Source organism: Kwoniella newhampshirensis, chromosome 2 (genome assembly GCF_039105145.1).
Source record: "Kwoniella newhampshirensis strain CBS 13917 chromosome 2, whole genome shotgun sequence".
Taxonomy (NCBI): Eukaryota; Fungi; Basidiomycota; class Tremellomycetes; order Tremellales; family Cryptococcaceae; genus Kwoniella; species Kwoniella newhampshirensis.
The window spans coordinates 607,409-633,878 of NC_089956.1; the positions used below are offsets into that span (position 1 = coordinate 607,409).

The 26,470-nt window shown below is 51.1% G+C and overlaps 6 protein-coding genes across 6 annotated transcripts; 2 read left to right on the forward strand and 4 right to left on the reverse strand.

The window, feature by feature from the left end:
- Positions 1-79: 79 nt before the first annotated feature.
- On the forward strand, positions 80-1,697 carry IAR55_000934 (uncharacterized protein; the record flags this gene model as incomplete). Its single annotated transcript, XM_066944065.1, has 3 exons — positions 80-110; positions 186-1,138; positions 1,203-1,697. 3 exons carry the CDS (start codon positions 80-82, stop codon positions 1,695-1,697), a joined length of 1,479 nt encoding a protein of 492 aa, XP_066805266.1.
- A 644-nt stretch (positions 1,698-2,341) lies between these two features.
- Positions 2,342-3,120, reverse strand: IAR55_000935 (uncharacterized protein; the record flags this gene model as incomplete). The annotated part of the gene is made up of 2 exons (XM_066944066.1): positions 2,342-2,643; positions 2,754-3,120. The coding sequence occupies 2 exons, from the start codon at positions 3,118-3,120 to the stop codon at positions 2,342-2,344; spliced, it is 669 nt and encodes a 222-aa protein (XP_066805267.1).
- A 1,945-nt stretch (positions 3,121-5,065) lies between these two features.
- Positions 5,066-7,761, forward strand: IAR55_000936 (uncharacterized protein; the record flags this gene model as incomplete). Its single annotated transcript, XM_066944067.1, has 14 exons — positions 5,066-5,247; positions 5,309-5,341; positions 5,427-5,492; positions 5,553-5,654; positions 5,747-5,801; positions 5,862-5,918; positions 5,988-6,058; positions 6,116-6,221; positions 6,284-6,396; positions 6,463-6,604; positions 6,657-6,835; positions 6,896-7,022; positions 7,077-7,489; positions 7,551-7,761. 14 exons carry the CDS (start codon positions 5,066-5,068, stop codon positions 7,759-7,761), a joined length of 1,857 nt encoding a protein of 618 aa, XP_066805268.1.
- Positions 7,762-9,655: 1,894 nt separating this feature from the next.
- On the reverse strand, positions 9,656-16,025 carry IAR55_000937 (uncharacterized protein; the record flags this gene model as incomplete). The annotated part of the gene is made up of 17 exons (XM_066944068.1): positions 9,656-10,156; positions 10,220-10,455; positions 10,531-10,625; positions 10,685-10,870; positions 10,927-11,291; positions 11,342-11,371; positions 11,424-11,564; positions 11,614-11,721; positions 11,776-12,258; positions 12,315-12,418; positions 12,472-13,438; positions 13,491-13,562; positions 13,618-13,929; positions 13,984-14,051; positions 14,110-14,799; positions 14,905-15,064; positions 15,369-16,025. The coding sequence occupies 17 exons, from the start codon at positions 16,023-16,025 to the stop codon at positions 9,656-9,658; spliced, it is 5,175 nt and encodes a 1,724-aa protein (XP_066805269.1).
- Positions 16,026-16,665: 640 nt separating this feature from the next.
- Positions 16,666-20,075, reverse strand: IAR55_000938 (uncharacterized protein; the record flags this gene model as incomplete). The annotated part of the gene is made up of 4 exons (XM_066944069.1): positions 16,666-16,790; positions 16,863-19,679; positions 19,755-19,974; positions 20,034-20,075. The coding sequence occupies 4 exons, from the start codon at positions 20,073-20,075 to the stop codon at positions 16,666-16,668; spliced, it is 3,204 nt and encodes a 1,067-aa protein (XP_066805270.1).
- Positions 20,076-21,755: 1,680 nt separating this feature from the next.
- Positions 21,756-26,201, reverse strand: IAR55_000939 (uncharacterized protein; the record flags this gene model as incomplete). Its single annotated transcript, XM_066944070.1, has 17 exons — positions 21,756-21,996; positions 22,058-22,200; positions 22,261-22,310; positions 22,366-22,441; positions 22,495-23,037; positions 23,095-23,588; positions 23,641-23,655; positions 23,711-23,806; positions 23,860-23,882; positions 23,945-23,961; positions 24,021-24,424; positions 24,477-24,489; positions 24,552-24,886; positions 24,945-24,986; positions 25,041-25,834; positions 25,894-26,036; positions 26,097-26,201. 17 exons carry the CDS (start codon positions 26,199-26,201, stop codon positions 21,756-21,758), a joined length of 3,534 nt encoding a protein of 1,177 aa, XP_066805271.1.
- Positions 26,202-26,470: the final 269 nt, after the last annotated feature.

Consider the following 26,470-nt stretch of genomic DNA (forward strand, 5'->3'; position numbering starts at 1 on the left):
GCAGCATCTATCAAAGTCCCCTTGATCGGTCGCTACCGTCCGCTGTCTTTCAACACAGTGTACCACACATCCCAACACGATGACACTCACCCCGCTCGGCGCTCATTTGGGTAAGACGCTCTTCTACCTCTTCCCGCTGTCGAAGCTACACTAGCTGACCTTTCACATCGGGCGTCTACAAACAGCCCCTGTGGACCTTCCTCCACCTCCACCCGCCGCCGATCCCCGTGAACCACCTGCCAACCCGACTCGTCGAAGTGGTACTCTCACGCCTCAAAGACCTCGTTCACCCGCCAACATTGCTTCACGAGACACTTCACCTATTCGTCCCACCGGACAGCTCAATCGATCCCCTTCATCAGAAGTGCTCACCCCGCCTCTCCATCATCCATCACCAAGACCTGCTGGATTCTCGTCCACCTCGTCGGTTCCCATCCACAATCATCACCTTTCTCGACCTTCGTCGCCTTCCTCCATCCATTCGTCCGGATCTGCGATCTTCGAACGTGATATTGAGCTTCCACCGGTGGCGTCCCTTTCGCTCAACCCCAACCCTGTTCCTTCCCACACCTTGAACCACAAGGCGAGTCGACTCTCTCACCTGTCTCACGGTTCAGCGCTCGATCACACTGTTCCCGCAGTGTTGGATGATGCAGTGGAAGCTCTCACTGCAGGTGATGGATTGAGCAGAGGCTTCGAAGGACTCGAGATCGAAGCGCCTGCTCCCGGGGCGACTCCGGTTGGTATGGCCAGACAGAGCAGTTCGAGCTTGCCCAGTATGACGGGAGGCCGCAAAGTCAGTATCGGTCCTTCGGCTGCAGCACTCTCGCATTCCCAATCCCGAAGCCCGAGTCCGATCAGTGTCGCTTCAAGAGGATCCTCTGTCGCTTCTCCGGCTCAATCTCCACCCATCCACGCCCAACTTTCCGCCCAGCAAAGCTTGCAAGCGATCAGTACCAACACAATGGGCAAATTTGGCGGTTCAGATCCTGCTAAACTCTCGCCTACCACGAGTGTTCCAAGACCTGTGATGGCGCAGCGGACGAGCACTGGACCCCAGCTGCCAGGTGGATGGGCGTTTGGTTCCGGCTCAGCTGCTCCAGCAACTGAAGACAAAGCACCTTCCCCTATTGCCGAGGTGAGTTATGAGATCACGGCAACCAGATATTAGAATATGGAACTGACCTTTTTCGTAAATCAAGGTGCCATCGCCTGCTCTCTCGCCCTCAGCTCCGGCGGCCACGGCTGCTAGCCCCATCTCGTCTCCCACACCACCCAATGCTGTCCCGTCCCACCTCACGCCTACTAAGACTAAGAACCACCGACTTTCCTTCATCTCGTACAATGATCTTCTCCTTTCGGTCCCTACACAGGTCACCAATTTGGGCGAGATCACGTCCGGGAACCTGTCACCTGATCATCTGCCTGGTACTGTCTCACCAAGCATGAGCACCAGATCACCTGTCATCCCCACTCCCTCGTTTGGCAACGGTTTGCCTCCTCCCGCTCTGGGTCTGGGGAGCGGTGTCATTGGCGGAGCTCCAGTGGGACCAGGTTTGGAGCCTAAGCAGAGTTGGGAGTCAGGCAGCGGTGGGCGAGTGGGAGGTTTAGGCTTAGGAGAAGGGGAGTGGGAGAGGCAAGGATTGGGTAAAGGTCTCGAACAGAGATTAGAGGAAGTGGCGCAGAACCAGCAATAGGTGCACTAGGTGTGTATTGGGGGGATGGAGAGAAAGTGAGACTGTGAAAACTGGAAGAAGCTATACCCGTTCCTGTTTCAATATTGAACAATGCTCGCGACTGGGGGTTACTTTCGGTGTTTGTGAGAATAATTGCCATCAAAATTAACACAACATTAGGAATCGATCATCCTGGTCATTAGATTATGTTTTGTGTTCATGCACATCCTACAATCACCCCTTGTTCGATTGACTAGCCCGTAACAGCACAGCCCTAGTTTGAAGATTGGCTTCTCCCTGGATCTTTCTTGCAGTCCTTGCCTCAACATCAGGAGGAGCAAGAAAGAGCGTGGCCATTGTCGTCCAAGGTTGTGTTGTATAGAGTTGGCCGCGATCCATCGCAGAGGCACCGTCAGTCGGTTAGGTCGAGTGACGTCTCTTCTGCAAAGAGCACTAATGTTTTGATCAAGTCTATATCCGCGCCGTTCATCCATTTTGGAGACTTTGGTGGTAGCACATCGTGATATGTCGTCTCGTCTCGTCTCGTTTCTTCAGTATGCGAAACACTGTCGTCCTTGTCACATGCAGTGCAGCCTCATCTATTTCCCTCGGTGTCGCTTCGATACTCATGTACAGTGATCGATCGATCGAGCCAGCCTCATCATTCACTCCGTTAATCTGCCCATCTCTTCCCTTTCCCTCTCTCCAACCTTTTCTACTCCCACCCCTGCACCACCTCCCGCTGTCGTCGAAGCCGAAGCTGAAAGCAATCGCCCGACGACTTCTCTGTGATATGCTATTCCGCGATTCTGCATCTTCCTGATCGTACCGGACACACCTATGACGCGAGGTATCACTGGATGTCCGTTGAGGGCTGTGATGAATGTCAAAGCGGACCAGAGAAGTCGGTAGTGTGGTCGAGCGATTCGGCAGAACGTGATTGTTGTCAAGGGTGAGTGGTAGAGGACTGAAGATTCAGAAACGAGTATCACGGAAGATGAGGGTGTCGTGCAGGATGTAGAATAGATAGGTCAGCTCCGTACTCAACATACGAATGCGACAAGCTCGACCACACACCTCGAAAACTACTCGCTATCCGACCCCAGCCTTCATCTCCGAAGACATCCTGTACAACAGCCCTTACCGCTTTGTATATTGCGGACCCACCCTCATGTCCCAGTTTCAGATCGGGCGTCGACGAAGGGACCATGAACGGTAACTTCGGATATAGTGCGAATTCCTCTTCCTCTTCTTCATCATCATCTTCGTCGTCGTCGTCATAATTACCATCTTCCGGATCGAGATCAGTTCCGACTCGTTGATGTTGACGGAATGAACTTGAACCTGAGATTGGCGTATTGGTCGAAGTCGAGGACAGAGACGGCTCGAGGGATGAGGGTAGGAGAAACTCGACGAGAAGATACCGGTTCTTGAATCTGACCATGGTGGATCATGTGGGCACACGTACGATATTGACCAAGACGGAGCAAGGAGGCTTTGTATGGAGCCGACTGTCTTTGTCTTTGTCTATCCCAACTTGGGATGCTTTGTTCATGTGTCGTAGCTTTTGGAAAGTCGAACACCGAAAACAAGCTGTCCGGTCACGTGCAAGTGTCTCCTCAAAGTCTTACGTAACTGGAACTGAGTACCGCCTGTTGACGGACTGGTGCATCAATAGATAGATGGTATGGTATGGATATGTGCGTGCTCTGGGACCGATGAGCTAGCCTGGACAAAGTTCGCGTGCTAATTGGTCGGGATCGAGTAGAGAGCTCACGACTCTCAAAACGGTGTTCGGCATCGTCTTCGCCGGAAGACCGTACGATCTTCCCAAGTAAGCAGAGAAACCTTGAGGATTTCACCCGATACCGCAGCGTGTGTACGAGTGCCCCTCCCTTTCAACGATTATTCATAAGGTTGGCCTACATCTTCAGATATGTACAAATCATCAACCTGCCAGGAACGGACAGGCTAAACTTGACAACACATAAATTGGAAGTGTACTGGCTCTCACCGCAGCTAGCCATGCAACAGTCACTTCATTCTCTCTTTCCGAACGGCCCGCCCTCTCGGACCTTCTCTCGATATCCACCGAAGGTAACACGTGTGGAGATATGTTTTCGCATGGGCTGCCTGGCCCCACTCACTCGGAAAGATCGGACCAGCCCAGTCTTGATTCTTCTTCGGCCGATTCTCGAGTTCGGTAGGCGGATCGACACATGTTTCACGGGCATGAATATGACGTTGTTCGTGCCCGTCCTGATCAGCGTAGTGTGTTTATAGGACGATTTTCCAGCTGGAGCGGGGTACCCAAACATTCCCTTTGGTCGGAGCTATCATCTGCTTATTTTAAAGTACCCCCGAGAAGAGAATTTAACTACGGTGTGGATATGTCGCTTCGAGGTAAGTTATAGATGTTGGCTCTTGGCATTTATGCTCCGTCTGCAACTGGCCCAAATCTCGCAGTACGCAGTCCACATGATACATCCATCTCGCTTGCCCTTCCGGATGTGCGATCGTACCTACGGATACTCCATCTCGACATGTGCAATCCGTCACTTAAGCGAAAGACCAACAGTCGATCACCTTGTTCTCTCTTACCAATTCCTCGGACCGACTAACTGGTTGACCCTCTAACGAAACCTCCTTTCTCCTTTTTCTTTTTCTTTCTGGCAAGCGACTCGGAACGATATAGCTCTTGGCAAAAAGGGAAAACAGGACACGGCCCTATCACGCTGTAGATGGAGCTCAAAAAAATGCTAGTTTTCTGTGAGGCCCCCAAGTGCAAAAAGCAGAAAAAATGTCTTTGTTTGCATTTGGTTTATTTTATCTTTTTTTTACCGTATCTGATAAAACTCAACCTCTGGCTAAATAAAAGTTCAGGGTTTCCGCCCCTTGGGACCCTTTTGGCCGAAAAGGGGATGATGATGGTGGTATGCGATGAATCTGATCCCGGTATGGAAAGTAAAAGTTGTTGCCCCTCGCTCTCCCTATGCACGACGTTTGGTAGTAGATCGGCCGATGACCACTTGTAGCGGTGAGGGGAAAAGGAACTCTCTGCGGAATAACCGGGGTCGTTTCGCAGGGGGAGAAGCGGAAGACGGCGCAGTTTTATTTGTTTTTCCTTTTTGGCCAGTAATCTGATAAGTGTGGAGCAATAGTGGGAAAAGAAAGAGGGAGAAAAAGAGAAAGAGAAAATTTGGGTTTCAACATACATCATCCCATCATCGTGGTCTCACTCTATCCCACCTGGCGACATATATATCCACGATCGCATTCATCTTTTTCTCCTCACCCACCCCCTCCTCATCGCTAGTTCTCTGTCCTCTTCACACCACATAGCCCATTGTCTTCCTCCTGAAAGAGGTCATCTCTCCACCCCTTTCAACATGTCCGCATCAGTTCAAAGTAGCGATGCCTACACCCACGACGCTGACCCCGTCGACAACAAGAAGACGCGTGATATCAACCCTGCTGGTGGCTCCAACGAGCTCTACTACGATGAGAGCGATACTTCTTCTGTGGAGGTCCTCACCGGTGTCAGCAAAGTCGAAGCTGCCCAAGCTGTTTGGTGGGTTTCCTCACCGCGTGCGATCAGAACTTCAGGCTAATCTTGGATTTCGTGATCTCAGGGGTCCAAAGTCCCAGTGGTTCTTGTTCATCGGGTACGTGCACCGTCGTCACTCTTGATCTTTCTTTCACAGTCGATCCCGATCAGCTGAAGACCTCACTGACCGACTGACCCTACAGTATCGCGCTTTCATCTTACATCTACTCTCTCGATGGCACCACGACATACCAGTACCTTTCTTACGCGTGAGCACGAGCTCGTGTGCGCGATTCCGCAGTCGACTGACAATCCTTCACGTCCCTCAGCACCTCTTCGGTCCTTCATCACTCTGTCGCCGGTACCATCTCCACCGCCAACGCCATCATCATCGCCGTTGGTAAGCCTTTGATGGCCAAACTGGCAGACGTGTGAGTTTTGTATTTGCGCTCCACTGTGGCACACTCGCCAAGGTGGTTGGTGGCTGATGATCTGCACCTTGCCATTTTTGATCGGCCTTTAGTATCGGACGAGGCGAAACCTTCATCGTTGTGACAATTCTTTACGTCGTTGGCTATGTGAGTGTGACCAAAATCTTCCCGTTTGCGACTCGCGGTACTGATGCATCGATCTTGTAGATTGTCATCGCTACCGCCAACGATGTCGGACAGATCGCCGGAGGCCAGGTCATCTACGTGAGTGCACTGTGGACTCGTACTCGATCCCCTTGGTTTCTACAGCAGCTCATCGATCCTCCTTCAAAGTCTTTCGGGTACACCGGTTTGCAGATGCTTCAGCAAATCGTCATTGCAGACATGACCACCCTACGATGGCGGTGAGTCAGAAATTAAGTTTTTTCAAGACTCGACACTGATCCAGTATGCTTTTACAGAGGTCTTGTCACTGGTCTTGTTTCCGCTCCCTTCATCATCAACAACTTTGTGGCCGCTGAAATTGCCGAGGGTGTTTTGCCCAACTGGCGATGGGGTTACGCTATGGTGAGTTCATGTTCCGGATCTCTCGTTGTCTTGACGGTCTGTTGACAAGGGGCCTTTCCCAGTTTGCAATCCTTGTCCCTGTGTCTTTGGCTCCCATCATCGTCAGTCTTCTCTGGGCTCAGTGGAAGGCAGCGAAGCTTCAGAAGATCAGATACTCTCGTCCCCCTCTCAAGCAGTAAGTATGACATCCACTTCTTCCCCTCAATCATCGGAAAAGGCGACTGACGGGATCATACCACAGGGGCTGGCTCTACACTATCAAGGAGGCTGCTCTTGAGATGGACCTGATGGGTCTTGTACTTGTGGCCGCTTCTCTTGCTCTGATCTTGCTTCCCCTTGGCCTTGCTCCCACGGCTTCCCGACAATGGAGGACCCCCAGTATGGTCAGTATCAGGCATATTTGCTGTACTGAGATATACTGACCCTGTTTATTAGATTGCCATGGTCGTCGTCGGCGCTATCCTTTTCCCCATTTTCCTTGTATTCGAGTGGAAGTTCCCCAAGAAGCCCGTGGTCCCCATGAGATGGCTCAAGCGCGGCCCAATCCTTGGTGCTTGCCTGATCGGTTTCTTCGACTTTGTCTCTTTCTACCTTCAGTACACATATCTGTACTCGTGAGTACCAGCTGAACTTGCGAAATTGAATCGTTCTCAGCTAACAGAGCTACGTGATAGCTACGTCTACGTCACCGAGACCTGGAGCTACCGAGACTTGACCTACTTCTCCGCCACTCAATCTCTGGCCCTTACTATCTTCGGTATCCTCGCTGGTATAATCATGTATGCTACCAGGCGATTCAAGGTCAGTAATACTTGTGGAAGGGGCCCTGGAATGCCAGGCTGATCCTTTCCGTAGTGGATGCTGTTCGGTGGTCTTCTCGTTCGACTCTTGGGATGTGGTCTCATGCTCAAGGCCCGATCGGCCTCCGGTAACACCGCCGAACTCGTCATGTGTCAAATTCTTCAAGGTCTCGGCGGTGGTTTCGCTGCCATCTCCATTCAAGTCTCCGCCCAGGCTGCCGTTGCTCACGTCGACGTGGCAACCGTGACTGCTATGGTCTTGCTCATCACTGAGGTCGGTAACTCGGTCGGATCTGCCATCGCTACCGGTGTTTGGACCAGCTACATGCCCAAAGAGCTCGCCAAGCATGTACCAACCAACAACGCCACCCTTCTTGCTGAGCTTTTCGGTTCCATCACCGACATTGCTCTTTACCCTGTCGACGATCCTATCAGGATCGGTGCGATCGCTGCGTACCAGAACGTCATGTGAGTCACCACTCCGTAGATTCCCATCATCGCAGTGCCTAACCAAACTGCATCGACTCAGGTACCGTCTTGTCCTCGGTGCCATCATCGTTGCTATCTTCCCTCCCATCTTCTGTGTGCTTTTCACCAAGGACATCAAGCTCTCTCGAGCTCAGAACGCTGTGGACGCCAAGGATCTCTCCGGTCGTCCTACCAACGAGCCCCGGGAGCACGCCGACGAGAGAACTCCCTCCGAGAGGAATATGGAGGCCGACGGCGGTGTGAGGTTGTGAGGGGTGTAGACCTGGACGGTATGGTGTGGTATGGTGTGGTGTGAAAATCGATCGAGTAGACTGAAATAGACGAGGAACAGGGGGCGGCATAATGGGAGGGATCTGCCTTTGAACGGTTTCTTGCTTTCCCTCTTCATACTTATAATCATTCAAGAAGTCAAAGTTTGACTTTCAGCTTGTCTCATCGGCATACTGATGTCTCTGTGAGCTTCTGCATTCTTAGATTGTTTAACTACATACACCAACCTACCGGATCATGCATAGAACAGAGGGCATTGTCTTGCCAGTCAGTGGTGGACCATCGCAAGAAGAAGAGCCAGAATGAGTGCCACGAACGTTATCGCCGTCTTACTTGAACCGGGGTCCACGTGGTTTCTCTCCGCCCGTTGCTTTCGTCTTCGTCTTCGCTGGATAGCTGCTAGCCTATCGTCGAAGACCTGATTCAGTCATCGACAACATTGACTTGAACCTGTACCATACCATACCATACCAGCCTCGACACCGACACGCATAATCTCTTCCGATCAGGACAAACTGAACTCTTGCGTGTCCTTGCGTACGATGACATCAGCGACGACGGCATCACAAGCGGAGATGGAGGCCGCTCGACTCCCGTTGGGTTGGAGAGATCAATGTTCTGCGTGAGTGTCATGTCGAGTCGTGTTTGGGGTCAGGTGTGATTTGGTGTCACTTCAGGTGGGTGTGGGTGACGGTGACGGTGACGGTTCGAGAATGGATCGACATCGTGAGAGTTGGTATTGGGGATCTGTTGCCACTGAGGACGGTGAGCCTCGTGGAGAGTGATATATTATATTGGAGTAGGAGAAGAGAGATAGTCGTATCACTCTTCTCCTTCTTGCTTCCGATATCGCCATCATCATGATTACCAACGACATCAATCACAACCCCGCTTCACCCTTTGGTTTCAACGAGACGCATAATCGAAAGGAACCAGTGCTAAACCTCCCTTTCCCTCCCCCCCGGCGCCTTCTTAGCCTACTCATCCCTCTCAACGTATGTCGTCACAAGACGCTCTACATGCCTTGGAAATGCGAAGATGAGAGACACGGATATGAGAAGTGAGTGTTGTTCAGCATCAGTATCAGTTCCAATACGGACCGAGGCTGATCATCGTACGACCTTCCATTCCTGGGATCAGATGTCAATATGACGAGTGAGTACTTGTGATCGCAATCGAATCGGATACCATGTTCCGTCCTACCTTTCCTAACCATATCAACTTCCGTCTCGTCTATTCTTGGCCCGTCTCATTCGATGGACCGCTTCCCACCCTCTACTCTTCGAATCCACTACAGTGTGGAAAACCCCCTATTCTCTTCTGACTGAGAACCCAAAAGTTCCACTCTTGCCCATCATAGGCTGTTCCCGTGCACTTCCGCTGCCGCTGACGCACCTCACCCACCCACAGCTACATGCGACGAATGAAGCAGCTCGCTCGACAAAAGAAAGCCGCAGCAGAAGCCGTTGATGAGCAGTAGAGACGATCCTCACCCCCCACCCCCCACACACACCCTTTTCCCAAATCACTCTTGTCTACTATACCCTCGTTCAGCAGGACTTCTCACCGCCCATCCTCGGTTTAACCCATTCGGTTCGGGTCGCTCGGCTGGTGTTATCAGCATAGGAATACAGATCCATGCATTGTTGAGATATATTCTACCCTCACCCTCATTTTGATTGATAACCATCAAACTAGGCCGGACTATCACTACTGACTACAGTACGCTCGAGTCGACTTTCCAAATCTACCACAATTGATCTATCATACAACAAACTGCTTTGTAAAATCGAACGGGAAAATGAGGAGTGTGCTACAGACATAGAAGAAGGGTATAAATTGTTCGAGTCCAAGCGGATCCAAACGCCACTAGCCCTAGCCCCTCGCTCTGTCCGTTCCCAGGTTCGGAACGGCATCACCCGCCACCCCTTGAGCTGCTTCATCCGCATCATCCGCTTCCTTCTGACCATGTTTGCCCATCCATTTCCCAAATGGATTTGTGAGCGGGAGAGGGATAGGTAAAGCCCCCTTCAAGATGTCCGCCTTACTCCCACCACTACCAGCGCCACTCAGTCTAGAATGTCTTTGCTCAGGACTTGAGATACCGCTACCGCTTCTGCTTCGAGATCGTTGTCCTCCTTCTCCACCAGAGACGACTGACCATCCATCATCGCTCGTATACTTTTCCCTCTCGCTTTCCGATCCTACACCGCGAACATCTGGTTTTGCAGATGATGGCTTGGATCTAGTTCGGGATCGGCCAAATGGTACGAGATCGTTGGATGCGATGGGATGAAGGAGGGTCGAAGTGACTTTATCGAGCACTGTGTCGTCCGCAGCCGATGGAGGTGGTTTGATGAGTGATTTGGCATATTCCTGGTAATAGATTGCGCATAATGAGCATTCCAGTCTCTGCCGCACCAAAAACGGGCAACTTACAAGATCACGGTAAATCGCTTCGATAGCCTTGGCGACACCATTTTCCTTTCTGATCATCTCACCGACAACCCTGGCCTTAGCGATCTGCTTCTCATCCGTGGTGGCTTTGATCAACGCAGCGGCTAGATTCTCCGATGTGAGTTTGCGGACCGCGGATCCGACGTTGAGAGATTCGACTCGCTCAGACCAGAACGCCTGGTCACCAAAGAAGGGTTTGATGATGGTAGGAATACCGGCTACGCAGGCAGGCGTATGAGTACACATATATATCAAAGTTACAGTGGATGGCCGAAAAAGGCTTTCGCACTCACCCCGGAGACTCGCACCGCTAGTCCCTGCACCACCATGGTGACAAGCCGCATCTATGCGAGGGAAAAGCCAAGAATGATCGATAGAGTCGATAGAACTAGTACATTATGATTCGTGTGAGTTTATGCTGTTGCCGGTATTGTGTTCGCAACTCACAAGATCTCAGGAGGATACTCGACCCCGTCTGCTCCTTTCGAGTCGCCCGTGTCTTCACTCTTTCCTTTGCTTCCTCTGTCAGACCAACCCTTGGATAGGATAGCATGAACTCCACTGTCCACGACAGCCTCGACAACGCAACGTGTCATCTCCTCAGGGTCCGAGACGACAATTGAACCGAATCCACTGCGACAGACAAAGTGAGCGGGTGTCACCTCCAGCCCTAGAAGCCCTGTACTCACATGTAGACGACCTTCTTGCCTTTCTCATGAGCGCCATCGATGAAGTCGACCAGTCCCTCAGGTGGTGTCCATTTCTTCTCAGCAGCCTGACTCTCATCTGCATTCTCCAAGAACCAGTATCCTGTGACATGAATCCACTCCGTCCAATCCAGGGGGGGAGGCACCACACTAGGCGAGAAATTGTACAAGAATGGAATCTTGTGCTGTTCCAGCTTGTCGAAATTAGTCGCGTCAATGTGCATGACGTGACGACGCCAGCGATTTATCTGACCGGAAATCGCTCGCCAGAAGACTTGATCGAACATCGTGTACGTCATATAGTTGTAGCTACCGCCACGCCTGTGCTCGGGGACGGCGAATGCGTGCTGAGGGCTGATCAGCTAAGTCCTGAGGATGTTCAGAAGGATCCACTCACTGGATACGCTCGTGTTCGAGTCCATGGCATCTGTTTTGACGTCAGCGATCGGGACCTTCTTCGGAAACACGAAGACACTCACAGTGAACGCTCTGTAGTAGGGGATCCTGAGCGCTTCGGCGATGTGGACACCTCCCATCGCACTGGGCGACTCAATGAGCAGATCAGATCCTTGACATGCTTCCCAAGAGGAATTAAGCAGATCATCGAGCCATCCTCGGAACTACACTACCTGTCAGCCGTATAAAGTCACAGATAAAGCGCTAGCTCACTTTCTGCAGACCCTCTTTGAGAAATGAGACGGTGAACATGCCGTTATCCACGCACATCTGCATCAACTCGGCAGGATCTCCACCGACACTGGCGAATTCAATGCCATGCTGAGAAGACTCTGTCAGCGTCTGACTGAGAACTACTCAAATACACCCGCTTACCCCTTCTACCCAGTCCTTATACTCTCCATGAGTAGCGATCCTCGTGGTGTGACCCTCCGCTTGCAGACCCTTGCAAAGGGCAATATAAGGCTGGACATCACCTCGACTTCCGATCGTCAAGCAGGTGATCCTCATTGGTTCAGGCTTGAATTCCAAGAATGTGGATGTTGTGGAACCGAAGAGAGGAGAAGGAGAAACCGGAGGAACATTGGTCCTGGTGGTATCCACTGGAGAACTTTCATCCAGATCCTCCATAATGCGAGCGTCGATCTTGGCTTGGTCTGGCTCGCCGCGCTCACTGCTCAATCTGACCTCCTCCATCCTTTCTTCGAGCAGGGCGATACAGGCTTTTCGGCGACGCGAAGAGCTGAACTCGAGGAAGATCTCCTCGTGACCTTTGATGACTACTATGAGACCGGAGTGACCAAATCGGAATGCCTTCTGAGCTTTCAACCCGTACAGGTCTCGAATAGGTATGATCATCTGCATACAGCGTCAGTAAGTCCGATCCCTCAGATCTGCCAATAGTGATGACTGACCTTCGTCTTGTACAACAATTGCGATGATCGGAAGCAGAAGTAGTTAGTAGATACAAAGAACCGCCCTGAGACAGGAAGTACACGGTATAGGTGTCCGGGGAAGTCTTAGGATTATCATGTCAGCATACTGTAGGACTCCCAGGTTCGCGATGCTTACGGTCAATGAGTTCCTCTTTCTCGCTCAGCGAGAAGACTTGCCTGAACTTATGAGCAGTCTCCATATCCTCTCGGTTACCACTATCAGATGCCTCGAGCATCGAAAAGTCCGACCTGCTTTTCGCCAAGTGGCCGTCGCTGGACGCTTCAGAAGCAAATGACATTCTGGCGATACGTCCAGCCTCGACTGAGCCGCTACGTCGTCGAGTCATCTCGTCATCGCTGTCGTCATCTTCACTGTGGGGAACTAGTGACTCCACAATCTCAGTCACCGAGTGCTGCTTGCGTCGACCGTGTCGAGTAGCGGCATACGAGGGAGTATTGATGGATGAACGACTTTCCGTCAAGGTCCTGCCCGAAAGGGAGGAGCTACTAGGCGAAGTACCGAACAGCTTTGATGCGGGTTTCCGGATCCATGATGGTCCCCATTTATTCAAGTGATCATCGTTTATCATTGACACAGGTGGAGGACCGCTTTGTCTAGGCGGATATCCGTCAGACCCTTCCTCTGACACCAGCGTCTGGCCAGGAGTAGAGTCGGTTTGTATGGTATCGACACTGTCTTGGGAGGGTTTCTGCCCTTTTGAACCGAGGAAAGGGATGGAGGAACCAGATTTGGTGTTGTCATGCGACGGATCAGACTCGTTGACTTTGTCGCTGCCACGCGAGATAAGGGGACGTAGAACAGAACCGATCTTCTTGAAGGGTAAGTGAGATGTGCTGGACGGACTTTGGGCTGTTGTGGCTCCCTCGGAATTGATCGTAGGTCGCTTGATTGTGGCGTAGCTGGTATCTAGAGGTTCGCCAGGTGTATGTATCGTTCCCGCAGACGATACTCGAGGAAGATCGGTATTTGAACGCGCATCGAGAAGACGGTGAATCATAGACAAGGCTCGTTCGTTGTCTTGAAAGGAAGCAAAGAAGTAACTGTCCACAGACATCTGGTCTTCGGGGTCGACACACTTGATCTGAAGAAAGGCTATGTCAATAACCCGCTTGACAGCCCGGAACATGACCTACTTCGATGGTTTCGGCGAACTCCAAGGTTGGACTTTTGTCCACTTCCAGGACTACCTCGAGGGGTATGATGAGCTACGACGCGAGTATCAGTATCGTCTATGCAGTCTGATATATGCCGATCACATACCTTCACGCTCTCGCCCTCGTGCTGCGTCTTGAACATGACCTTCTCAATCGCTCTGATCCACTCGTCACGACTGTCCTCCGTATCAGCCGTAAACGTATAATTCCTTTCCGAAGTCCGCAATTTGAATTTGGCATCATCGACGGGATCACAGCTTGAACAGTACTGCAAGTGGATGTTGCCCTTGGGGAAGTAAGGATCGGCTGTACTCTCATACCAGCTTAGAACATCGTTCTTGAGGACCACCCAGAATTTGGTGTTGAGTTTCGTGCGGGACGCTTTCTTACTGAGTGGACCGGTTTTGACAACCAGATTCTGCGACGACCGTGTGAGTACAGATTGAGCAGTGAACAGACAAAGTCGACAAACCTCTTTATTTGGCATGTTGGCGAAGAAGCATATATGTCGCTTTGTGAGGTACATGTATCCCTTGAGCACTGAAGCTGGACTCAGCTTGAGGGTTCCTATACGCATGGCTGAGGCCTAGACACTTACTGACACTCCTCAACAGCCAACATCTCATTTCCTCAAGAACTTCTTCTCTCTCATCGAGACCGAACACCTCCATCAATCTCTCTGCGAGCTTCTCCTTTCTCACTCTCCTTCTCTCAGATTCATTGGGTCGGAGCTCTTCCTCGATCTCCTCCTCACCACTTTCACCTTCTCGCAAAGCCGCAGCAGTGTTCATTCCTGCCTGTTCCTCCTGGCCGCTGACGACTGGCGCAAGATCGATGGGCACTTTACTTAAAGGTTCATCCCCGGCTGCGCGTAGTATCTCTTCTTGTTCCTCCTTCTCGCCGAGTTCTTCCTCGTGGCTGATCTGTTCGTCGATCATTGCTCGAGTATCTCCATTGAAGGATGACCCAATACTGCTGCCGCTCGCTCTTCGCTTATCCCCAGCAAAGCCTTTCGGGAACGGCACATCTCCGTCAGAATCAGCTTCAGTCCCTCCCGCGTCGACACTAGCTTGTCGTCTCTGTGCTTGAGCATATTGGTAGGCCAGCTCGTTCTCATTTGGTCGACGAGCCCGACGAGCGATGGTATTCTGTCGAAAGGGGAACTCAAGAGGGTGAGTGGGGTGGACACCGTGGGGTGTATATGTAATGGATGATGGTTGAGAGTCCTCGTCGAGGGTCGGCGTAGCCAATGGCCGGATTGTGTGAAGCGAAGATCCCAAACGCGAGACTGAAGTACGGACACACGTCAGCTAAGAAGCAGCCAGTGGGTGGCGATGGTTCGGATCTGGTCTGTCGATGTGTTTGGTGACAGGCAGGCTTGAGCTAGACTTACACTTTGGCCTATCCTTGCGTTCATGAATAGCTGACGCTGCTCCTCTCAATTGAGCTGTGTAAGGGGTATCTTCCTCATCATCGTCATCGTCGGAGCTATCATCTCCTTCCCAAGGCAAGGCATTCAGAGCCGAGATCAGTGCCGAAGCTCCCATACGAATCTTATGATTGAACCGATTCGAAACGGAGCGCATGAGAGGTGCGCGAACAGCCATAGTGTGGGGGCATAGTTTGTGTTGTCGAAGGAAAAGATGAGATGGAAAAAGACATGAGTAGTCAGCACGTGTGGTGTCAATGCAAGTGTCCAAAGGACGGTTGACGTGTATGTGAAAGTGGCATCAAAGGAGAGGAAGAGACACAGACACATCCCATCGAGACTGGATGCGTCCACGAGGATGAGGAAGCCGTCGGTCAAACGGCCAAGAGTAACACAGCATAAGAACACAATGGATACTTCGGACTCACCGATCCCAAATCTTTGCCTGCACCAAATGCTGGTCTATCCTGCTTATTCATGGGCGAAACACCCCATCGTTCTTGTTGACGATTTTCTTGCAACTGGCCAACTCTCCGAGATGGAGCAGGGTTCGTCCCAAAGACATCTCCACCTTGTCTTTCGGCTTCTTCATCGTACATCTCTGATCCTTGATCTCCTGCATCTACCTCCTGCTCCTCCTTCTTCTTCTTCTCCGGTGTAAGGGACAACTTGAACCTCACTCCAGTCTCTAGACCCGGCGTAGGTCCCATCTCATCCAAAGGCGTACCGCCGATCAACGGTTCTTCTTCTCTCTCATCATCATCATCCTCTTCTTCCTGCTGAGCCGAGCTAGCATGCCTCAAGCCTCCATCTTTGCCTTGTGACGATAACATGCTATCTCCCTTTCGCTCATCTGCAGAAGGTGCTGGCATTGTAGGGAAGACATGTTTCGTCGCTGCGTTGATAAATGTTTCAGCGTGGGGATGACGGGGGATCGGACCTCGGGGATCTGGACCTGTGCCAGCTTGTGGGAAAGGAGGTGGATAGGCTGCGGTGTCAGAGGGATGTGATGACGATGGCGGTTCTTTCTCTGATGATAATGAGGGTTGAGGTGGTGGGGGTTGATCTGACTGATGGGTCGACATGATGTATGTGGCTGGCTGGTCTAATGGTGACGAGTGGGAGATGGAAGAGACCGCCTTGGTGTTGATTGATGCCGATCAACTCAACTCGGTCACACTGAGCCTCGACCGTCTTTGGTTTGATCAGTGATGAGGATCAAGATACTCGATGGCTTGAGACCACTAAGTGATCGACCACCAGCTAGCCAATGGGTGATCCAATGTCTGTCACTCCTGCAATGCAAAAGAGTGTCACCGAGTGACGTCGACCCAAAAGCGATATGATATTTAGCTTAGCTTTTCAACACCACGAGAGTATGACGCTGAATTCAGTGGTGCTCCAAGGCCGGCACCAGATATCCCAAAGCGGGAATCGCCGCTGACACTTACCGATCGCGTCTTGGCACCACCGATCGTACACAGTGGGACCGAAAGCATGGAGACGTTATTGCAACCCTGTCTGTAGGCATGAAGATATATGAACCTCTGTACATGCTCTGCACGCATTCGGCCAACACATAGACATGAGGTTGGTACCTGTAGTTATGTTGATATGAGTATGATAATTAGATCAATAATACTAATAATATCCACCCCTTCTGCCTTCGCCTCCCAGCGAGGTACACATCTGGGACAGACATAGCCATTCCTGAAACTGCCTCGCTTACTCTGACCTCATTGGGACACCCGACCATAATCCCCTCTGTTCCAGATCGTTCATAGACAGAACGCTTGCTTTCTGTTGCATATCAGTGAGCGAAGTCACTCTGATAGCCTTTTGGTTGACGACTGTGTCACGTGCGCATTAGTATCGAGATCGACTAGCGTTTCCTCTTTCACTCAATGGAAAGCGAATCTCACCGACATCATTTTCATCGAAAGAGGTTTTACTCATGAATGAGTTCATGGAGATCCTCCTGCTATCCATCCCATTTCCATTCTGCGGTACCTTCAACGGAGTGTATACGTAAGAAGGGATTTTGGGTTTCGTTTCATCCCTCTTAGGCGGTGAAAAGCATGGGATCGCTTCGTCCTCTTGGTGAAGACCTACCTCTTCTCCCAAAGCAAGATGACTGAAAAATGAGCCGCCTCCACCGAGAGTAATCTCATCCGTCTTGGGTGTCTTGATGCCCAAGGTTGAATTTGGACTAGTCTCGAATTCGAATGTAGGGATGGTCATACCTCGGGGCATAGTAGAAGAAGAGCTTGAACCATAGTTTGTGCCTGCCACTTGCATCGAGCTGTGCCGAATCCTGTTGGCTGCTGATGATCTCGTTGTCGAACCATCATGACTGGACAAAGGGAAGGAGCTCGACGAACTCTTGCTGTAGCCGTGCAACGATCTTCGTTTCGTCAGCGGCGAAGACCTGACTGTGGCCGTTAAGGGTGCAGGGGTAGGGTTCGTAGAACCCGCCATCTTCTGAACGATGCTCTGTCTCTTCGCCTCGTCCAAGATGTCTTCCAGATCTAAACCTTCTCCGACATCATCAAGATTGACATGGAGGTTAAGATTCGTTGTTGACAGCTTGGTCAAGGAGGGCATAGACAATGAAGCCGTCATATCTCTGAGATCGCTCACCGAGCCGGAATTTGTCGAGCCAGCAGGTGACTTGGCTGACATATTCGTATTACCCGATTGTGATCGACGTGGTCTAAGAGGACCGAGAAGGTGTATACTCGTCGAACGGCGATGTTCTCGAAATCTACTCGCTAGAGAGTTAGGCTGGGTTCTGTCCTCTGAGTTTGATGAAGCAATGTCAATATCGTTGTTTTCATTCTCTTCATCTTGTTCGGTCAATTTCGAGAGTCGCAGCAGCCCGAAGGAAGAATCTCTCCAGGACTTGTGATGATGCCCTCCGAGTGAGGAAGACGGGCGAGACGGGGTTGTGGACGTCTTGAGAGGCTCCATCAGCGGTGTCATCGCTCCAGGCGTGTGGACCGGTGAAGGTTTTTTCGACTTTCTTTTCAAGGATGCCTTCCTCAGCGGAATGATGAATGTCTCTCTGCTGAGACTGGAGGAGATAGACGATGAGCTAGCCACCGATGAGTCATGAGAACGCGATGCGGATAACGCAGTCTTCACCCGAGCTAGCAGAGACGATTTTCGTTTCCCAGTCCGTGACGTCGCTGTTGGAGGTGAAGGAGTTCTGGGCAGAGGTTTCTGGGTTTTGAGTGACCTATCCTGTCCTCGAGCCCATGCTGCTATCGTGTCTAATCCAGGGACGGGTTCTTCCTCTCCTTGATCCATCCTCATCTCCTGTACATTATTTCCACCACCGAAAGTCGCTGTTCTAACCAATGCATGAGTCGGTCTGTTGTTGGCCTGTTCGCTGAGATGGGAGCTTTCTGAACTTCTAGGAGTTCCCAGAGAGGTGGACGACTCAGTGCCTTGTTGTGGTTGGGTAGGTGGTGGAACTTCGTCGACTTCTCGAATTTGTGGCGTGTGGGGACGTCCTGCAATGAGGAGCGATTGTGGTCTCCAGGGCGGTCGCAGACCTTGATTACATCTTTGCAACGAGGAGGATCGACACGGAATATCATTGGCTAGGGTTGAAAGATCTGCTTCAGATCGTGCGAACGCAGCTTCGGTCCACCGACGTCTTCCGCGCGGCTTTGAGTCATGCCCTGACGGAACTGAGAGGAGAGGCAGCGATGGTGAAGGCGGTATTGCGTGCTTGCTACTTTGATTGGCGGAGAGAGTGAAATCCGAGGCCGCGAAATTGCTATAACGTTTAGCAGTAGAATCGCTCTCTGAGCGAGAAGGGAACGAGTCGGAAGAAGGGTTCGGTATCAAGAGATTGACGAGACTCCGGCTAAAGAACCCTCTGGTTCTGGAAGACGCTTCTGGTCGATCTCCGTCCAAGGCAGTGGTTGATCGACTGATTAAACTTCGTTTTGAGCGGTTCCACACATCTTTCAAGGGCGATTGGGAGGATGTCTTGTTCTCCTCCTGACTCCACAGAGCCAACGGGTCTTCCTCGGCATTCGAGGATGACTCCTTTCCGCGTCTGAACCATGATCTCTTCCCGTCGGATCTTTGGGGTCCTCCTGCCCATCCCTCGCCGAGACCGATCACGCCGGGGACCGAGCGGATGGCGCGATCTGCCAAACGAGCATGGTGCCCACCATCTTCCGTTCCTGGCGGTGACGTTTCTCGTACCGAAGCAGTCGATGCTAGTGATCGAGACGTCTCCTCGCTGGGAGAACCGAAGCCCCCAGAATGGCTCACTGGAGGAGCTAGCGAGAACCGAGCTGTCTTGTTGCTTGACCCGGAGCGCGATGTAGAGCTTTCTGCGACCATGTAAGGCTCGTGATCGTAGTCGTCGTCGTTCAAACTGATTGAGCCAGGTTGGGGAGAAGTCGGACCTGCGAACTCGATGGACGGTGGAATGGGTGTAGCGTCCAGCGATACTCTGCAGCGGTATTCCTGAGAAGGAGAAGCCGGAGGTGTGTTTGAGTGAAGCGAAGAGAGAGAAGATCGATGAGGGAGGATACGAGTAGATTCTGAAGCTCGTCGAGGAGAAGACACAGGCGAATACTGGGGCGAGAGATAGAGGGAGGAGGCCGGAGACGCGCTACCGCTCGATCGACGGGAGGGACTGTGTTCTTGGAAAAGCGACCTTCGAGGCTGTGCCATCTGTGAAGCGATCTCTGGGGTCAAAGGCGACAAATCATCATCTGTACGGGAGACATACTGGTCAGTTCGGAGCTTCCTCGCGCGCATGACAAGATCTTTCCTCCATACCAACTCACCTTCATGATCGTCCTCTGATGGTTCCGCCTTGGCCTTTTCTTCTTCCCAAAGTCTGGATCCTTCCTCTTCGGTATAACTGTATCTCTCTTTGTCCAACCTCGCAGAAATAGGAAGACCAAGGACGAATTGACCATCTGGCAAATCCGACTCCTCCATGATCGGTGGCATAGTTTCTTCCACCATTGTGACGATGTTCAAGAGATTAGACAGTGGAGCCGACTGTTATAGAAAAGAAAGAGAAAGGGGAAGACGGTCAGGAGACCCTTTTTGTATTTTACTGCACCACCATAGTTAAGTTTTTGGAACACGCTGTACGACATGATTTGAACGAACTCACCGGTGTTAGAGACAAAAAGGGAGAGGAAGGAACGTTTTGCTTTGCTTTTGTTTCGGAAAGGTCGTGTAGGTGAAGGGTGGTGGTGAGTACGTACCACCCGAGAACGTTGTCTCGGTGCTTTTCTCGACGAATATGAAACAACTGTAGGTGACTGAGGCTCTCGAGTTTGTTCACCACCGTCGTCGTCGTCGTCGTGGGATACTGGGTATATGAGTCTGTTCGAATCTATTGTCGCCTCATGCTGTCGTCTGTCCAAGCGACTCGCACGGGGTGGTTGTATTTTGTCGATCAATTATTTGTGTGGGGTCTGTGTCTTCCTGTCCTCCCGAAACATGGCTCTTCTTCCTATTTACACGGTGTGTGTGTGTGGGTCGTGTATCGCCCCCTAGGATATCGGACCAAGAACGCGTCGATCGGAGTGGACGGGACAATGATGAAGAATCGAAAGTAGCGCGGAAGTAGGTATGTAACAATAGTAGTCAAAGTAAGTCGTTCTCACATATATACACACACACGCAAACCCCGTTACCAACGCAAAAATGTCGTTGCCGTTCGTAGATGTCACTGCCTCGTTACTGATTGTCCAACCAATCCTCTGACACCATGTATCGGTGATATGCCATACATGCTACGATGTATTCTCGTTTTCTTCCCCTTGTGAAAAAGGAAAGAATGTCTAAATAGTCTAAATAAGACCGAGCTCTGTAGATGATAGGTGGTTAGGGGAGGTGGAACAAGGGGATGCAAAGGAAAAAGTCGTAATCTGACCCTTTAAACCATCCATATATTTGATTTAGTGTGAGGCGGGATCCCATCCCAATTTTCGCTTCCTCTTTCCAAGTGGCTCACTGCCTGTCCTTCCCCTTTCTTCCTGGTTCTCGAGTTTGGTAAGGTCGATCGACGATGATTTTGTTCGTTGACATGTGGTAATGTCTCCGGTGAGCTGTGAGATGTATGCGACAGAGTCACGTTGGTGCTTGTTCCCGCTCTTCGATGCGGGTTCCTCGGAGCTAAAACGATTCGTCAAACCCTTCCAATCCTTCAGGTGGCTCATGATCCCTATGATAATCGGCGTTTGACTGCTTTCCTCCCACCGATCGCTCTTGTCAAAGAGGCAAATGATGACGACAAGGCTGAGCACCGGTTCTCGAATCATGCCTTGCACCTCCCCAACCCAGCAGCTTCCGCGGGGTATTTTTTGAAGCCTTATTCACAAACCTTCCACTTTGATGGCTCAGGCTCATGTCCGGGGCCGTTTGGGTATACATTCAGAGACTCTTGTCTCTTGCGTTCCTTCCTAATCCGTATCCTCTGTTGAGAGTAGTTTAGAAAGTGATCGCGGGCTAGCTCGTCCGGATTTTCCGCATCACCAAAACTTTTTGCACCGTTCGGTACCGCTCGCGAAGTGTGAGACGACAGACTCGTCGTGACATCCGCTCGCACGTTACATTACATGCATGGAGAGAGTCCTGAATCGGCGCACATGCTTGCATGCATGTAAGCGCTGATGCCTACCAAATCTTAGAGAGACACACCTAATCATACAAGTTGTCTACTGTGTGAAAACAGTGATCACATAAAGATCACGAAGTTGCATAAGTCAACGACGTGACCTGCATCATACTATACTCATTTCCCACAAGGGGATTCATGTAACTCCACCTCAGAACTTATCTTTCCGGGAGGGATTCGATCCCCCCCTCGACACCAGCGCGGGACGAATGCCTCCAGGTCGACCGACCACCGCGGCCGAGCTGGGGGTCGTCAGTGAAGACGCGAGTGACGACGCTCCCTTCAATGGAGTGGTGGTCAATTTGGTTTGCACCTCCCCACCACGAATGCTTTTACCGCGTTTTGGGTCAAACGCGAATTGCTGGAGATGCTTCACCATGGCCGCACCAGTACTGAAATCGGGTCATTCCAATCAGCTTACGAATGTAGGCGCAGTAGAGGTGATACACGTACTTCTGTCGGACGGGAGCGTTGACGGGATTGGCATTTAACGTTGAAGCTGACGTGGAAGCGAGAACCGGAGAAGGAGTACCGATAGACATGTGCACTTTCTTCCTATATTTTACCACTATGCCAAAGATTTTGGTGGCGTATGTCTTTGTAAGTCGTCAGCTAACATCATGCTAAGGTGCTTCAAAGTGTGGATAACTTATTACCTTCATATGAGCCGACGTCATCCCCTCAACTTGGTTCAACATGCCCTCGTCTGAAAGGGGTTGCAATCAGCTTGGTTTGTCTCGACCATTTCGGTCGGTACCCACTGGCTGGCATAGTGGCTGCTATCATCTGCAGCATACTTTCATCCAATCTCGGGGCTGTTGCACTCTTGTTGGCAACCTGCATCGATGGCTTTAGCATGACCAGCTCGTGGATGTATTGCATGGACCCACTTTTTCGCGCATCTGCTGCAGCTCTCTGAAGCATTGCTCAACCGGACTTGCTGAGTCTTGCCTGTTGATGATTGTACCTCTGTTCGCTACAAGCGAGCCTGACCTCGCCAATGCAGCTGCGGCTGCAGCACCAGCCGGGTTGGTTCTCGCCCTCCCTAGCTCGCCCCTAGATAAGGTTTTTTCCTGTTGCACTGTTTTCCGCTTCTTCGTAGCCACCAACAACGGAACGTCATCATCCCCTTTCGTCTCATCATCGCTAAGTACAATTGGATCCCCATCGTCTTCGGGTCGGTAGTCTTCGTCGTCAGTGTCTCCCCAGGGCGAGTTGTCAAACTCTGCTTCTTCTTCCAATATCTGCTGATGTGACCGCTTCCTCGTGATGGGATCGCTGACTTTCCGGGCATAGGTGTCGATCTGTATTTGTCCCTTCGTCGTTTTCTTCGTAGTTCTGGCAGACTTGACCGGCTGTTTTCTTGGTGAAGCTTGCCGAAATTCCATCATCATCGTCTTACCGTTCAGGTGAGCCTTTGCGTTTTTCCCCAGCTACCAGGTCGAGATCAGCTTGCGTAGCAGTGATAGATATTACAAGCTCTGACTTACTCTGAGATACGCGTTGGTCCACCCTGCAGCTGAAGCGACGCAGAATTCTTCCAACGCCCCTTCAATGACCAAGGTCTGGATCAACCTCTCGGCTTCATTCCTAGCCCAATCCTTCCCTACGCCAAAGAATGGGTTCTCATTCAACATTTTCCCAGAATTCCCCTTGAAACCTCTGAAACACTCTGCAGCATTGAGTATCGTTATCCGATCCTCCCTGTTGAATGCTTGGACCATTTTGATCACATTGACTGCATCTTTTGAGACGTCTTCCGTGTTGAAGATGTTACAATCGCGACCGAGGCAGGTATCACAACCTTGGTGACAATTGACCGGATCAAAGGTTTCGTTGAAGAACGCCAGGACTTGCGATCTACGACAATCCGCTTTGTTGTTACAGTATCTTAAGACCTCCTGCATGCTCGCCTTTTGCCGCTCTTTCTGGTCGCGGGTGAGTTCTCGATCTTGGTCAATCTGACTGAGAATCTTCTTGCCATCTGTGTGAAATGTTAGAATCTGCACAACAAAGTTAACGAACGCAACACAAACCTTTGAAAGCGTAGTCTGTACCGCGTACGTCAGTCAAGATGGCATGTTGCGCGAAGTCAGCCACACTCACACAAAATACAGTTTGACGGTTTGCCATCACGTCCAGCTCGACCGGTCTCCTGGTAATATCCTTCCAGGGATCGTGGTAAATGATGGTGGATGACAACTGCTGTACATCAGCATGACACTCAACTTTGTTGTATATATGCCTGTACTCACATCGCACGTCCGGCTTGTCGATTCTACGAAAGACAGCAAGTTAGCCATTGAGCCTGTATGCACACCATATACCAATGCGACTCACCCCATTCCAAAAGCAATCTTCAAAATTGAACAAGTTCGTTCTTTAGCACTGGCGCGTCAATCGCCACTGTACTCACCGTAGCCACGATGATCTCAAACTTGTGCTCTTGCCATCCCTCTTGAATCTTCCTCCTATCACCCTTGCTCATTCCCGCATGATAGTGATGAGCTTCCAAATCGTGTGAGTCCCTCAACTCCTTCGCAAGATTCTCGCAGTTATCCCTCGAATTGCAATAGATGATACCACTAGCTTGGGTACCTTGAGTTCGAATGAATGCCACGATTTCCAAGATTATCTTGCCGGTCTTCGGTCTGACCTCGTAGTGCAGATTTGGACGATTAAAGCTTTGACGAAGGACAGTACAACCTTGTATGCCAAGTGATCGGATGATATCCTCTTCGACCTTATTTTGCGCTGTAGCGGTGAGAGCCATGATAGGGACGCCGGGATACGTCTTTCGCAATTCACCGAGACGAAGGTCTATGATGCGGAGTGGTCAGAGATGGTACAATTTATCGCTCTCTTTACTCACAATCTGCTCGGAACTGCAGCAGTTGAATCTCAGCGGAGGACATAACTCATTACCAATCAGCTCGATCCTACTCACATCGTGACCCCATTGACTAACACAGTGCGCCTCATCTATCACGAATCTTGCTAGTCTTTTCCTCTGCAACAGGGATCTCAGAATCGACTTGATGTGTCCTCCCATTGTCAGCATTTCTGGTGTGACATATACTACTCTCGTGTATGGCTCGGGACGGGCGAGCTCTTCATGCGCTAGATTCTTGTCCTTCTGCGTCAAATCACCAGTATAAGCAATAGCGGGGATGCCGAGTCGAGTGAGATGACGGCTTTGATCGTTAATGAGAGAAATTAGGGGCGAAACAACAAAGGTGACACCTCGGGTCTTTCCACCATCGCAGACGGCCGGCAATTGATCTGCAAAATCAGTCTGAGCTTCGACCGGGACGCAATACGATAGCAACGATGTACGTACAGGTCAAACTTTTGCCCCCTCCGGTCGGCATAAGGACGAACACTGAGCTCGTTCAACGTCAGACATGGCGTACAAGAAGATATCCTGATCACTCACCATCCTTTCCTGCCATAGTCTCGTTGATTGCCTCCTTCTGATGTTTTCTGAAGTTTGGCAGCTTAAATTTGGTTCTCAACTTGTGTTCAACTTCCTTGGTCCACGGATATCTTGTCTCCATTTCTATCGCCCTAGGTGCCAGAGCTCTCGGACCATGCCCGGCTGCTGAAGCAGAGCTAGATGGACCTGGTCCCCCCATGTTGATTCTTGCTGACGAAGCTTCCACTCGGGGGGGCCTGTTGGGAGTCGCACGAACGGGAGAAGAGAAGATCACATTGATGGGCAGGTCTTGGATCTCGGCTAAAGCCGCTGATTCGGTTTCTGAAGGAGGACGTTGATTCATTTGACTGCGGGTGGTACGGGGAGGGGTGGCGACTTGCTCAGGTGGAGTAGAAGGTGGTACAAGCATGTCATCATCATGGGCGAATCCCGCTTCGGCCATTGCGATATCTTCTTCATCGAAGTCAGGCGGCGGAGTAGGGGCACGACGGATGGGAGATCGGGATGGTCCCGCAGATGCTCGGCCTTGAGGTTGATGTCGATTGCCTATAGATGGGGGATATTCGGAATCGTCACTCGACAAGCCCTTTGGTCGTCTCCCATCCCACTGATGAGCGATACTGGTCGTTCGATTGGAACCGGCTGTCAATGGAGTCGGATAGACTCTGGATGGCATTGTAGATGTCGACGATCCGGAGGAATGAGGCAGCAAGTTTTGTTTCACAAATGGAGTCGCTTGAGATTTAGCGGCCAATACAGCTTTAATGTCATCGATCTTCTTCGTCACGACACCGCTTTACATCGTATGAAGTGGTCAGAATCCGGTGTCCTCATTGTCACGACATACGCTCACATTGTTGCTGCGACTATCTCAAGCTCGGTGTCCGGATCATCGACCTCCAGTTCTCCAGACATGATCGCGAACTTCTTCTCCACCATGCTGTGTCGTTTCTCATGCAAGCTCAGTAGATCTGTCGTGAGCTGTTCATGCGATTTCTGCGAAGCGAGAGAGACGTGAGTGACAGCGTAAAAGATGTGAAACTTATCAATACCTACCGAGCTAATGTCAATCCGCGTATTGCCAGCTGTGTTCTCCGCTCTGCCCATCCCTTTTGCTCCAGTCGTCCCTATCGGAGACCCTACTGTGCTATTCGGTGTCATGAGGTAAGAGTCCGGCCGTGAGAGAGAGCTTGCAGATCTGTCGATCGGTCGATATGATACCTGTCTTCCCGCATGAGCATTCTCATTGGCATATATCGCAGTCCGATGACGATGCATTAGCACGACTCACCGAACCCAATGTACCTCTTGAACTTCCTGCTATGCCTGAAACACCCGGAAGGTCTATTCCTTCCATCCTCTGTGGGACTCTGAACGGGCTCTTCGACGAGGCAGACGTTCGTGCTATGATCGTGTGACTATGAGCGATG